The 15,391-nt window shown below is 47.7% G+C and overlaps 1 protein-coding gene across 3 annotated transcripts in view; it reads left to right on the forward strand.

Annotated features, from left to right (window-relative positions):
- Positions 1-15,391, forward strand: part of dock11 (dedicator of cytokinesis 11) — a 386,085-nt gene that overhangs the window by 349,392 nt on the left and 21,302 nt on the right. For all 3 annotated transcript variants that reach the window (XM_072505033.1, XM_072505034.1, XM_072505035.1), the window contains exons 49-51: positions 6,652-6,862; positions 7,835-8,025; positions 13,961-14,061. In XM_072505033.1, coding sequence (XP_072361134.1) covers positions 6,652-6,862; positions 7,835-8,025; positions 13,961-14,061 — 503 coding nt within the window. The remainder of the gene's footprint in view (positions 1-6,651; positions 6,863-7,834; positions 8,026-13,960; positions 14,062-15,391) is intronic.

Raw genomic sequence — 15,391 nt, forward strand, 5'->3', positions numbered from 1 at the left:
GGCACGGACCCCCTCCCCAACCCCCAACCTCCACCCCGGCACGGACCCCCCCCCAACCTCCACCCCAGCACGGACCCCCTCCCCAACCTCCACCCCAGCACGGACCCCCCCAACCCCCAACCTCCACCCCGGCACTGACCCCCCCCCCCAACCTCCACCCCAGCACGGACCCCCTCCCCAACCTCCACCCCAGCACGGACCCCCCCCCCAACCTCGACCCCAGCACGGACCCCCTCCCCAACCTCCACCCCAGCACGGACCCCCCCCCAACCCCCAACCTCCACCCCAGCATGGACCCCCCCCCCAACCTCCACCCCGGCACGGACCCCCTCCCCAACCCCCAACCTCCACCCCGGCACGGACCCCCCCCCCCCAACCTCCACCCCAGCATGGACCCCCCCCAACCTCCACCCCGGCACGGACCCCCCCCCCAACCTCCACCCCAGCACGGACCCCCTCCCCAACCTCCACCCCAGCACGGACCCCCCCCCCAACCCCCAACCTCCACCCCAGCACGGACCCCCACCTCCACCCCGGCACGGACCCCCCCCAACCCCCAACCTCCACCCCAGCACGGACCCCCCCCCCAACCTCCACCCCGGCACGGACCCCCCCCCCAACCCCCAACCTCCACCCCGGCACGGACCCCCTCCCGGCACTCCCCCGGAGCCCAGCCTACTCTAACCACCGCCCCCCCCCCCCCCCGCCGCACACACACACACACAAGCCGAGACACACCTCTCCTCACGCAATCAGTCTGCGGCCACGCCATTTCCTGCCCAGAGCCAACCCCCCAGGCCGTCACTCACCTCCTCGCTGGTCGGCGTGAGCCTGGAGCACCGGGTCACGCCGATGAAAAGGAGGTTTGATTCACGTCGACGTGAACGGTCATCACGTCGACGGGACTTCGGCCCATCCGGAAGGGAGAATATCGGCAGGCCGAAAATCAACTGCCTTGCGCAGAACCGTGACATTCTCCGCGGCAGCGGCGCCATTAACGCCCCGCCGACTTTTCTCCCTTCGGAGACTTTGGCGGGGGCGGGGGCGGGATTCACGGCGGCCAACGGCCATTCTCCGACCCGGCGGGGGGTCGGAGAATGACGCCCCTGGTCTCCATAATATAAAAAGGATATAGGCTGGGATTTTTAGGATGGCAGGAGTTCCCTTACCAAAGAGTCGGCGGAGAACACATCCCTGCCGATACTACCTGCCCCGCAGTCACTTAATGCTCTAACAAATGTTAATCGACTTCAGGCGGGACCTTTGTCCCTCACTCAGGTTGAGGGCCCAGTCAATCTGATGGGCCTGCAGTGCCAGAAACTGCAGTGGACAGGACAAGTACTGCAAGCGGTTCCCAGAGCCTGAGCCCCTGGAGCCCATGGTAAGGTAAGTAGAGGGGGTCTCAGTGTGGGGTGGCGCGGTGGAAAGGTCATGGAGGAGGGAGCTCGTGCTGGTGGCCATATGTTTTTGGGGGATTCCCAGAGCCAAAGGGAGACTACTGCTGAAGGCACCCCCACCCCACACCATCTACCTTCCCAGTGCAGGCCCATCAGATTGACCGGGCCCTCAACCTAAGTGAGGGACGAAGTCGATTAACACTTGTTAGAGCATTAAGTGGCTGTGGGGCAGGTAGTATCGGCAGGGATGTGTTCTCCGCCGACTCATCACCGAGGCTTGAATAGGGTTAACATTTGGGCCACTCCTCAGGACCTCTCCCAGCAGCCTGAAAATTGAGGCTGGGCAGGAAATATCCCTTACCTGGTCACAAATTGGTCACTTGAAGGCCTCAGTTGGGGCTAGGATTGTAGGAGGGCTGGCCTAGGAGCAGTCGGGATGGGTGGGAGCCCAGTGGGAAGGCCAAACGAGAAACGTTATGGTCAGCCTCCCACCTTCTACAAACACACCAGCAGAAGGATGGACAATTCTACACACAGAGTCACTGGTGAAGGGCAAAAAAGATTTACAAGAATGGTACTAGGAGTGAGAGCCTCTGGCTATTTGGAAAGACTGAACAGACTCGCAGCTGACCTTCACTTTTCATTCTTTCATGGGATGAGGGCGTTGCTGGCTAGGCCAGCATGTGCAGCCCATCCCTAATTTCTCCTGAGAATGTGATTGTGATCTGCCTTCTTGAACTGTTGCAGTACATCTACAGTGCTAGGGAGGGAATTGCATGATTTTGACTCCGTGACAGTGAAGAAACGCTGAAGATGTTGCAAGTCAAAATTATGCATATGCATGACTTGGAAGGAAGCCTTCATGTGGTGGTGTTGCCATGCACCCGCTATGCATGTCCTTCTAGGTGGTAGAGGTTGCTCGTTTGGAAGGTGCTGTTGATGAGCGTCCTGCTGAGTTCCTGCAGTGCATCTTGCAGATGGTGGAGGGAATCCATGTTGGCGGGTGGGATGCCAATCATAGAATCACTACAGTGCAGAAGTAGGCCATTCAGCCCATGGAGAACCTCTGAAAGAGCACTCTACCTACGCACATGCCTTCACCCTATTCCAAAGCCCAATAACCCCACCTAACATTTTGGACAATAATCCCCTACCAGCAGTACCCCGTCCTCACCCCCTCTCATTCAGGCTGGCCTTGTCCCCATGCTCATTAAAGGTCCCCCGTGTCTAGTGGAACTGGTTCACTACTTTCCCGGGGGAATTTTGCATTTTTTTCCTCTCCACCAGCAATTGCAAGGTCGGGGCTGTGAAGTATCGCTGATCCACCTCCAATTATGGAATCGACCAGCTGTTGCCTAGCCGCCCTCTCCTTCCTGCCCCTGGGTGCTCTGTACCCAATTTTTTCCCCCCTTATTACCATCTTCAGTGCTTCCCAGAATGTGACGGGCGAGACCACCCCATTCTGGTTGCAGGTTACGTATCCCTCGATGGCTTGTGACATTTGTTCACAGAACGCCTTGTCAGCGAAGAGGGCTGTGTCCAGCCTCCATGTGGGGCATTGGGCCCGGCCAGTCTCCAATCTCACATCCACATAGCGTCGAGCATGGTCGGAGATGACTATTGTGGTGTATTCCGCCCCTGGAAGCACGGATTCCCCAACTGTGAAGAAAGCAATTTGGGTGTAGCCTTTGTGAACCTGGGAGAAGAAGGAGAACTCCCTCTCCCTCGGATGTGTGAACCTCCATGGGTCCATTCCTCCCCCCATCTTCTCCATAAAGGCCGTCAGTTCTCTCGCTATGGCTAATTCTTTGCCCGCTTACAGGCTTGATCCCCATTTTGGGGCTGGATTTATGCATCCCTGGGTCCTGCACACATTTGAAGTTTCCCCTCATGATGAATTGGTGGGAGTCTAGATCAGGGTTTTGATGACGTTTGCTGCCTCAATGCTGGGGGCAGTCAGTCTCACCTCGCCTCTTGAGTTCAGCTCTTTGGACAAGGTCAGGAACTGAGTGGTCCCAAAGTGAACATCAGTTAGCAGGTTATTGCTGTGCAAGTGTCACTTGTTAGCACCGTCCATCATTTTGCAGATGATCGAGAGTAGACTGCTGGGGTGGTAGTTGGCTGGATTGGATGCTTCCTGCATTTTCTGGCCAGGATATACCTGGGCAATTTTCCTTGCCGGGTAGATGTCAGTGTTGTAGTTTTTGGAACAGCTTGGATTTTTAAAAAATGGCTAGTTCTGAAGCACAAGTCTTCAGTACCACTGTTGCAATGTTGTCCGAGCCCATCGCCTTTGCAGTGTCCAGTGCCTTTAGCCGGCTCATGATAGTGCATGGAATGAATCGAATCTGCTGAAGGCTGGCATCTGTGATGCTGGGGACCTCCAGAAGAGGCCAAGATGGCTCATCCACTTGGCACTTCTGGCTGAAGATTTGCAAATGCTTCAGCTTTAACTTTTGCACGGAGGTGCTGGGCTCCCCCATTAATTGGGAGCGGAGATATTTGTGGAATCTCTTCCTTCAGTGAGTTGTTTAATTGCCCACCATTTCACAACTAAAGTAGCAGGACTGGAGAGCTTTTATCTGATCTGCTGATTTTTGGGATCGCTTAGTTTTGTCTATCGCATGCCGCTTCTGCTGTATGACATGCCAGCACTTGTGTTGAGCTTCATCAGGTTCACACATCATTTTTATGTATGCATGCCTGATATTGCACCTGGCATGCCATCCATACTCTTTATTAAGTCAATGTTGAACTCTTGGCTTGGTGGTAATGGTCGAGAATGGGATATGCTCAACCACGAGGTGACAGATTGTTGTCTAGAATTCTGTCGGTGCTGATGTCTCCATGAGTGCCCAATTCTGAGTTGCCAGATCAGTTTGAAGTCTATGAGGAGCGGTTGAATAAACTCGGTTTGTTCTCACTGAAACGACGGAGGTTGAGCAGCGACCTGATAGACGTCTACAAAATTATGAGGGGCGTAGACAGAATGGATAGTCAGAGGCTTTTCCCCAGGGTAGAGGGGTCAATTACTAGGGGGCAAAGGTTTAAGGTGCGAGGGGCAAGGTTTAGAGTAGATGTACAAGGCAAGTTTTTACACCGAGGATAGTGGGTGCCTGGAACTCACTGCCAGAGGAGGTGGTGGAAGCACAGACGATAGTGACATTTAAGCGGCATCTTGACATATGCATGAATAGGATGGGAATAGAAGGATACGGACCCAGGAAGTGTGGAAGATTTTAGTTTAGATGGTCGGCACAGGCTTGGAGGGCTGAAGGGCATGTTCCTGTACTGTACTTTCCTTTGTTCTTTGTTCTATCCCATTTAGCATGGTGGACATCTTCAGTATGAGGATGGGTCTTAATCTCTAGAAGGACAGTGGGGTGAACATTCCCAACAATATTCTCATGGACGGATGCAAATGCAACAGGAAAATTTGTGAAGACAAGGCCCTCGCCTTGCTGTTTCTCCACCACCTGATGCAGGCCCAGTCTGGAAGATATGTCGATCAGAACTTGGCTACATCAATCATAGTGCTATTGAGCCACTCTTGGTGATGGACATTGAAGTCCCCCCACCCAGAGTACAGTCTGAACCCTTTCCACACTTAGTGCTTCCTCCATCTGGTGTTCGATATGAAGGAGTACTGATTCAACTGTTTAGGGAGGGCAGTAGGTGATAATCAGCAGGAGATTTCCTTGCCCACGTTTGACCTAGTGCCATGAGACTTCTAGAAAAGAGAAAGCTGAGGGTTAACCTAATAGATCTGTTACAACCACAGCAGATGTTATTTGATGATCAAGTCAGATCCCAGAGGAAACTTGTCATAAAACCTCTTTTTCTATATTTTGAAAATGACAAGGAAAAACTACTGACCCCAGAAACATAGAACTCCAGTAGCACCTTTAGGATTTTAAAAGTTAGGAGATTTATCAACAAGAAAAAAAAATTTAAGCACGTGAGATTAAAGTTACACAGTCAAAACAGTCTCACAGAACCGTCCCCCACCCCCTCCAAAAAACCCACTTGGTCAGAATACACAAATAAACAACTTACTTGGAAACCACTCCCTTACTGATCTTTAACAATGAAAATCCAATAATATTACCCAAAACAAAAAAACTGCTGTCCCTTTACCAATGGAATATCACATCACTCCTCAAATACATCAACCCTGATGTGGAAATCTAAAAGAAAAGTTCAAAACTGACTGCTTTCTGAAAATTACAACTTTTCTGGCTTGACTGAGTGGTTGACTCAAATTCATAACTTGAACTCAACTTTTCCAAAATATAAAAATCCTTCATGTTTTCCTATTGCCTTCACTTTCTGGTCAATAAAATTTAATGTACCTGCCCCTGTTACCGAGTAAATCTTTGTAAGTTGTAGAAGTTCCTTGTCACTCGGAACTTCCCAAGGTTGCAAAGACAAGTCCCTACTTATCTCACAATGCAAATTTTAAATCCAACATCACATTAGCCTTCATTACAAATGCATGAACCTAACACCTTCATGCGCACACACACACACACACACACACACACACACACACACAGACATGTTTTCGCAGACACACTCAAAAATATATTCTTTTTACTTAACATTCATCATCACTGATCCCTCTAAAATTATGAAAAGGTTTGATTGGATAAGCGTAGGCAAAATATTTCCACATGCGGGAATGTGCCGATAAATATAAGGTACTATTCAATACAACAGGAATTCAGGAGAAACCTCTTCACCCAGAGACTGATCAGATTGTGTAAGTCACTGCCACATTTGAGTGCTTGAGGCGCATAGTGTAAATGCAAGGAAAACTATTCTCAAACTAGATGCTCAATGCTGAGATTGGTAGATTCTTGTGTACTCAGGGAATCAACGTCTACAAGGAAAGGGAGAGAAAGTAGAATTGTGTAGAGGTTTAACCAAGGTCTTATTGAATGGGGAATCAGCATTTCGGGTCCCACATCTGCTCTTGTTTTTCTGCTACCTGCATAGTTCACTCAGTAAACAAACCCTAATCGTTATAAAGCTCTGTCAACTTATTAGCTAGATCTTATTAATGGAACAGATATTCACCTTAGCAGCAGAATAACGTATTGTACATTATTGTTGTAGCTTTACTGTCCAGAAGTCACAGTTTGCAGTGAACAAAGCCACAGAAGGCCCACTGGAAAGGTCTTTATTTGTTGCTTCAAGGTCTGAATACATTTATAATACTCGGTTTCCTTTTTCTTTTTCTTTTACTTTTTAGGTAATTGCAAAGAATCTGGACCAGAAATTTGCATATATTCAGGTAACCTTTGTCAATCCTTACTTTGATGAAAAAGAATTGCCTGAAAGGAAGACACATTTTGAGAGAAACCACAACATCACCCGATTTGTCTTTGAGACCCCGTACACGCAATCTGGGAAGAAGCAAGGAGGGATTGAGGAGCAATGCAAAAGGCGAACAATTTTAACAAGTAAGGCCAAATTTATGTAAGTAATTGAATAATAATAAGCAGGAACACCAATCTCTCAATATGATTCCTGTTCCAAAGATCAAATAGTCACACTTGTCAACTTTCACAGAATCATAGAAATGTTACAGCGCAGAAAGATTTGGCCCATCGTGTTAATGCTGAATCTCTGAAGGAATAATTCATCTAGTGGCATTCCCCTGCCTTCACGTGTAACCCTGCACATTGTCCCATTTCGGATAATAATAACCCAATTCCCTCTTGAAGGCCTCTATTGATCCAACCTCTTTCACGCACTCAGGCAGTATCTTCAAGATCCTAATCACTCGCTGTGTAAAAATGTTTCCTGTCTTGTCTCCATTGCTTCTTTTGCCATTAATCTTAAATCTCTGCCCACTGATTCTTGAACCACCCAACAGTGGGAACAGTTTCTCCCTTTCTACTTTGTCCAGGCGCCACATGATTGGGAATTACTTCATCAAATCTCCTCTCTACTCCAGGGAAAGCCTCTCCACCCTGTCCACATAACTGAGGATTTTCTTCCCAAAACCGTCCTTGTGTATCTTTTCTCCACCCTCTCCACTGCCTTCACAACTTTCTGAAAGTATGGTGTCCAGAACTGGACGCAGTGCTACAGCTGAACTTGAACCAACAGTTTGTACAAGTTCTATGCACTAGCATTGTTTGATTGTAAGCAACCAACAATATGTGTATTACTGCATCCCCACTCCAGGATTTAAAGCTCCCTGGTCCGGCACAGTACTGAAGAAGTCACAATATCCGGGGGTTAATTTTCACCTTGTTTCCTCAGCATTGGGGTAACCTGTCGAATAGAAAGCCTGCATTCTGGAGCCCATCTGATTTTCATTCCACCAATTTGGATACAGGTCAGGCAGGCAGGATAATGGGCTCTTTCATTCCATTGGGTGCTTGCTAACGTGTGCAGCTCAGTAACCTGTTGTTAATTGCCTCCAGCAACGCACTCCTTCCCGTATGTGAAAAAGAGGATTGCGGTTATGTATGAGCACCAGGTCGAGCTGAAACCCATCGATGTCGCCATCGATGAAATGAATGATCGAACAACTGAGCTGCGAAAGCTGTGCACCTCGAACGGCCTGAACATGATCCAACTCCAGCTCAAGCTCCAAGGCTGCGTATCAGTGCAGGTGAGAACTATGATCTTTGGAAAATGAAACTTCCCTGCCTTATCTGATCGTTGCCTTTAGAAAGGTGGCGATGACCTTTTATCACCGCCCCCTATCCCTGGGTAACTGCAAATGCAGATTGAAAGAGCAAACGCCCCACTCGTGTGACGATATATTTTTGTATTTTGCTTGCCCCTCTGCTGGGTGCCTCAGATGAAAAGCTTTCCACCTGAGTCAGAGGTGTTGGATGATTCATTTTTATCTTGGTGTGTAGCAATGTAACAACATCCTTAATTCCTTATTGAGAAAGAACATCGAACCTTCGAGCGAGCCATTGTTCTGTGGCTGCTGACTTTTCGCCACAAACCCAGTAATAATGTTGGAACTCTGGAAATTAACCTTTTGTAATCTGGACCAATAAGGGGTAAAACTCTTAAGAGGGTGCAGGAGCAGAGGGTCCTGGGCATATATGTGCACAGATTATTGACGGTGGCAGGACAGGTGGAGAGAGCAGTTAATAAAGCATATAGTATTCTGGGCTTTATTGGTAGGGGCATAGAGTACAAGAGCAAGGGCAGCATGGTAACATAGTGGTTCCCACAGTTGCTTCACAGATCCAGGGTCCCAGGTTCGACTCCCGGCTTGGGTCACTGTCTGTACGGAGTCTGCACATTCTCCCCGTGTGTGTGTGGGTTTCCTCCAGGTGCTCTGGTTTCCTCCCACAGTCCAAAGATGTGTGGGTTAGGTAGATTGGCCATGCTAAATTGCCCTTAAGTGTCCAAAAAAGGTTAGGCGGGGTTACGGGGATGGGGGTGGAGGTGTGGGCTGGGGTCCAAGGGCCGGTGAGACTCCATGGGCCAAACTACCTCCTTCAGCACTGTAAATTCTATGTTGATTCTCTGATGAAGGAGGTTATGCTTGTCATGATATGCAGACATGCAGATAATGATGCACGACAGGCAGCAAATGAACACAGAGAACAGATAATGACCAATGAGCAGGCAGGACACTCAGGGGTGGTATCTCACTATAAAAGGCACGAGGCACTCACGCTCCGCCTCTTTCCACTGTTGAACATCTACAGAGTGAGCCAGGGTGTATGTACAGTATCACACCTCCAGCACGTGGCTAAGAGCTAGTCTGGTTCAGTCAGACAGAGTAACCACACTTAGGTTAGCAGAGAGTCGAACTCATAGAGAACTGTGCTAATTGTGTCACTGGTTCAATAAATCAGATTGAACTAACTTCAAGGTCTGGAGTATCTTTTGGTTAAAGCTACATCCAGTTGTAGCCTGTGTTATCCCAGAGTACATAACACATCAATGCTGAGTTTATACAAGACACTAGTTGGACCTCAGCTGGAATATTGTGTAGGATTCTGGGCACGACCCTATAGGAAGAATGGTGCACACATTGGAGAGAGTGCAGAAGATATTTGCAACAATGGTTCCAGGGATGGGAAACGTCAGTTATGAGGATAGATTGGAGAGCTTTGGTTTGTTCTCCTAGGAAAGAAGATTAAGAGGAGATTTGGGGGAGATTCACCGCCAGCAGCGGAGTTCCTGTTGCAGCTGAGAATCTCACTGCAGCGATGCTTCAGTCCCACGCTGACGGCAGCATTGATGTTCACACCGCGGGCCAGCAGAAGGCTGCAACTGGGTCATCTGAACCCATTTGCATCCTATTAATAGGCAGGACAGCGGATTTGCCATGGCTCTATGATGCTCTGACCCTCTGGGCCGGGAATCACATGGAAATGGATTGGTGTAAGTATTTGTCAGCATGGGCCCTTGGGCTAAGGGGATAGGTATTTAACGTAGCTTCCCCCAAAGTCCATCGGAGGGCCAATCCCCCGACAATGCAGATCCTGCCCAGTTCCCCTGCCACCAGACCCCCCCACCCCCACCCCCCCCTGCCACCAGACCCTCCTGCCATCAGATCCTCCCACCACCAGACCCCCCCTGCCACCAGACCACTGTAGAAGCCAAGTATTTCGAATACAACTAGTATAGGTAAAAGATAGCTGTTTAAGCATAAATGTTGAGCCCCAGTTTTAAATACCCATTTATACAGCATAATTCACTTTTACTGAAGTCCGTTGTTCTGGCAAATGCATATTTTCAAGATAATTTGACACTGCTTGTGCTAATTGTCAAGGACAGGGACTGAATACACGGCAACATGAAGGCACCATTGTTCACAATGCAGATAACAGTTAGGTCAGAAAAGCTGATGTTGCACATTGAAGATGGACGGCTTGCCATCAAATCAAATGTGTTTGAGTCTAACCCAAACCAATTAGGATTATATTGGGGTGTGATTAGATGACTTAAGACAGATATGAAAGTGTATAACTGAAAAGTTTCCCCCGCCATTTTAGTTTAGTTTTTCGTGTGTTGTCTGTTTTTTTATTGTCTTTGAAGGTGTGTTGTGCTGTGTTAGTCAGTTTTGTCCTTTATAGTCTCCATTTTAGAGATGTCTTTTGGGGGTTCTGTCAGTCTAACAGCCTGTGTCAGTGATGTTAGTCCACTTTTGACTTTGAGTTTGAGTTTAGCTGAAGATTAGCTTTCTCTCTCTCTTCATGTTTCATTGCCAGACTTTGACCTTTTAAAAGTTACTTTCGAGCTGTCTGCCTAAGCAAAGAAAGATAATGTCTGTAATTCTATGAAAGCTTCGAATTGTCTACGAATTGCCTTTTAAATGACTTTCAAATTGTAATCAAGCGACTACAAATAAAACAATTATTTTTTGGCACCTGAGGAGTTTATACTGCAAATTACTGCTGAGTTCCAGTATTCGCAAAGTGCTACTGATAACCGAATAGCAGAGATGATATAAATTCCTTCAACTATACACAGTCGAATAATACAAGGAATCGAACAACTTAACACAGTCTACAAATAGTACAAATCTTACAACTTGTCGTATTGCGTCAGGACTTGATTCATCAACTAAGCTTCCCCCAAACTTGGCGTGGTTCAACAGGTTAAGATTCCTATAAATTATAGATTCCTTCAAACACTCCCCACCAGACCGGTCCCCATCAGAGAATTCCATCAGAGACCCCCACCCCCCATATCATAGACCCCCCCCCCCCCCCCCCATATCAGTTAGCCCTGCCTGGAAGCCAAAGAGCAGTCCAGGCATAAACAGTGAAAAATCATTGCTTTTCACTCATCTGTCCCTTACACCTACTGCCTCAGACAGAGATGGAGAAAGCAGCTCCTGTTACATCATAGAAAGCCAAAGCCACATCGCAAGGCTTTAAACTCACTCAGATCCTTTGATCTGCTCGGCTTCTATTCACTTTCGAAGAGAAAAAGCATTTCAATTTCAGCCTACGATATGTTTGGGGAAAGATGCCCCAACTTGTCAGCGGGAAGAGCTGCTGGACCTCGCTATCGGGCTGCCCACCCAAAATGGCAGCCTAATAGTGGGATTCAGAACGGAATCCCTTGCGCTCTCCGCCATGCATAAATTTGCACAGCAAGACAGAGGGAATCGCTTCTGGGCGTCGCTCCTAGCACCAGTGCAAACCAGAAGCGATTCAGCTCCAGCGGAAGAACATAGTCACCCAAACGGAGAATCCAGCCCTTGACAGAGATGTTCAAAGTCATGAGGGGGTGGGGAGGTGGGGAGTGGGGGGGGTGGGGGGGCTCACAGAATGGATGTGCAGAAACTGTTCTGGCTTGTAAAAGGATTGCGAACGAAATGGCACAGATTTAAAGTGATTTGTAAAAGAAGCAAATGTGATGTGAGAAAAAAAAACTTTTCACAGAGCAAGTGGTTGGGGTCTGGAATGCACTGTCTGGAAGTGTGGTGGAAGCATGTTCAATCAAGGCATTCAAGAGAGTATTAGATGATTATTTGAGTTGAAACAATATGCAGGGATATGGGGAAATGCTGGGAAATGGCACTGAGGCATGTTGTTCATTTGGAGCGCTGGTACAGGCATGCTGGGCCAAGTGGTCACCTCCTGCAGTCTAACAATTCTATGGTTATGAGGACATTGGAGAAATTCAGACTTGTGGTCACGAAAGCAATGGAATGGCTGAGAAGGGTTTTGAAGGTGGACAATGTCAGAGAGGTGGTAATGGAAGGGAGCTGGCTTGACGCGTATTGTGTGCCTTTCGGTCTGCGATGACAATATTTCACTGTCAGGCATCTTTTTCTCATTCATGTCCTTTCAGGAACAGGTCAACTCTCCAACAGAAGTCACATTTAGATACAAAAAGTATTGGTGAATAATGAAATTCCTTTGTGCTGCCAACATGTGCATGCCATATTTATAATTGGATTGTGGAGTGAAATGGAACTTTGTGGAAAAAATATTTAAATGAGGAATACGAAAAGGCCACTTGATAAAGGGGACAATTTATCAGCTGCCATGTTGCAAATTCTATATGTCGTGAAAAGTGGTTACATCACTCCCCAGAGAATAATCGTTGTAATATCTACTTATACCAGCCTCTGTCATTCAACATTCACTCGGTACTTTCTATTCCAAGATCCCTGTAGTATATGGCCAATTATATTCCAGGAAACATCTTTATCAACATCTCGCCCTATAACTTTCATTCCTCCAATGCTGGCAATACAGTCTTAGCCAGGTCAAAGATTAGGAATCCTGCAGCGAGTAACTCACCTCCTGAATCCCCAAATCCCCAAAGCCTGTCCACCATCTACAAGGCACAAGTCCTGAGTGCGATGGAATATTCTCCGCTTGCCTGGATGAGTGCAGCTCCATCTAGGGCAAAGCAGCCCTTTTGATGGCTACCACTTTCACAAACATTCACTACCTCCACCATCGATGAACAGTGTTAGCCGTGTGTACCATCTATTGTGTGCACTGCCGGAACTCACCAATGTTCCTTAGGCAGCACCTTCCAAATCCACAGCCACTACCATCTGGAAGGACAAGTGCAACAGATGCCTGGGAACCCCACCACCTGGAGGTTCCCCTCCAAGTCACTCACCACCCTGACATGGCAATATATCGCCGTTCCTTCACTGTTGCTGGGGTAAAATCCTGGAATTCCCTCCCTAACAGCACTGTGGGTGCACTCACACCTGTGGGACTGTAGAAGTTCAAGGAGGCAGCTCACCATCACCTTCTGAAGGACAACTAGGGATGGGCAATAAATGTTGGCCTAACCAGCGACACCCACATCCCATAACTAACCATCTCCAGAACCATACAAATTCAAGTAGTGAAAAATCAAGGCGTGTTGCACTGAATAATGTGTTATTTCTCAATTTGGGTAAGTTGAGTACCTATCTGCCCTCTCGGGTAGCTGTAATAGATCCCCTGAAAATATTTGAAAAAAGAGTTAGGGAGCTTTCCCTGGTGGCCTGACCAACATTCATCCCTCAACCAACATCATTGTTCAGTCACTTGTTTCATTGCTGTTTGTGGGAGCTTGCTGTGCACAAATTGGCTGCTGTGTTTCTGGCAGTCATTACACTCCAAAAGTAATTCATTGGCTGTACAGAAGTTTGGAACATCCTGAGTTATGAAAAGCGCTATATAAATGCACTTATGTTTCCGCTCTATCCTCACTGTATCCAAACTGCACCGGTCATACCCTAACTCAAACATGTCCATAATGCTGACTAGCTCCAATGGGAAATCTATGTTTACTTCTCACATGGTACACAGCCTGTAACTCGCTCCACTAGTGATTACATGGAGGATCTAATCTAAATTGTGATCTTGCAAAATTACAAAACACCACAATTTTAATGGTTGCATGTGAAACAAGCCTGCCTACACAACCTCTGTTTTAAAATTTGAACAGAGTCCTTCTTTTACTGTGCCGCGATTGTTTACATAATTTCACCTAAGTCTGATGAATCATTTAGCCTCTCCTCATGCCCTGAATTGATGCTTCGCTATATGTTTATCCTGACGTATGAAGGCCTCCAAGTATGTACTTTTGCCTCCAATCTTTTGTAGGTGAATGCTGGTCCATTGGCCTACGCAAGAGCATTTCTCGATGACAATAAATCGAGCAAGCTTCCAACCAAGAAAGTGAAGCGACTGAAGGAAATATTTCGGTGAGTGTATTGGAAGGATTATTTATTGGCTTGGTGCGTGACAGTTATAGAGTTTACAGGCAATTCATTTGATTAAAGACACTTGGGTTTTCGATGGTAATTCAAAAGGAAGTGGATTGTCACAACATCTCTCATTGAGGCCAGCCAGCGCTGCCTGCTTTAAAAATTGTTGTGTGTTTATTTCATCAGTAAAGAAACAGAACATATTGTGATTCCCTAAATCAGCTACCTCAGGCAATTTCTTCACTTCCACTTCACTCACTCCCCTCTCTTTACCTTCCTCTGTGTCCCTTCCCCCTCCTGCTTCCCCCTCCCTCTCTTTGCCATTCCCTCTCCCTCTCCTCCCCCTTCCGCCCCCCTCCTCCCTTGCTCGCCTTTCTCCCCCCTCCTCCCCTTTCCTCCTCCCCTTTCCACCTCCTCTTCCCTGCTCCCCATCCCCTCCTCCCCTTTTTCACCTCCCCATCTCCCCCTTCTCCCTGCTCCCCTTGCCCGCATCCCCTTTTCCCCCTCCCCTTTTCATCTCCCTGATTCCTCTTTCTATCTCCCCACCTCCCTTATCCCCCTCCCCACCTTCCCTTCTGCGTCCCCTACCCCTCCCTCCCTCCCCTAATTCTCCCCACCTGTTTTAATGTTAACATGTCTTGATAATCTAGCCCTGTTCATTCATTTTCCTCCTATTGAATAGCAGATGATGAGGGATCATCAATTTACCGAGAGCAGAACATGGCGAGGAGAAACTTGACATATAGAGTCATAGAGGGCGGCGCGGTGGTTAGCACTGCTGCCTCACTGCGTTCGATCCCGTCTCCGGGTCACTATCCGTGTGGAGTTTGCACATTCTCCCCGTGGCTGCGTGGGTCTTTCACCACAACCCAAAGATGTAAAGGGTAGGTGGATTGGCCGCGCTAAATTGCCCTTTAAAAAGAATAAATCAATAAATATGGTCATATTTTTACAGCATTGTGTCCACACCAGTCATCAAGCACCTATTTACTCTAATCCTAATTCCAGCACTTGGCACATTGTCCTGTGTGCTATGGTATTTCTAGTGCTCATCTAAATACTATTTAAATGTTGTGAGGGTTCCCGCCTCTACCATCCTTTCAGGCAGTGAGTTCCAGATTCCCACCACCCTCTGGGTGAAATTTTTTTCCCTCATATCTCTTATTAATCTCCTGCCCATTATGTTAAATCTGAGCCTACTGGTTATTGACCCCTCCACTAAGGGGAAATTACCTTCCTGTGCACCTTATCTATGTCCCTCATAATTTCATGCACCTCAATCAGGTCCCGCCTCAGCCATCCCTGCTCCAAGGAAAACAACCCCAGT

Source organism: Scyliorhinus torazame, chromosome 5, assembly GCF_047496885.1.
Source record: "Scyliorhinus torazame isolate Kashiwa2021f chromosome 5, sScyTor2.1, whole genome shotgun sequence".
Classification (NCBI taxonomy): domain Eukaryota; kingdom Metazoa; phylum Chordata; class Chondrichthyes; order Carcharhiniformes; family Scyliorhinidae; genus Scyliorhinus; species Scyliorhinus torazame.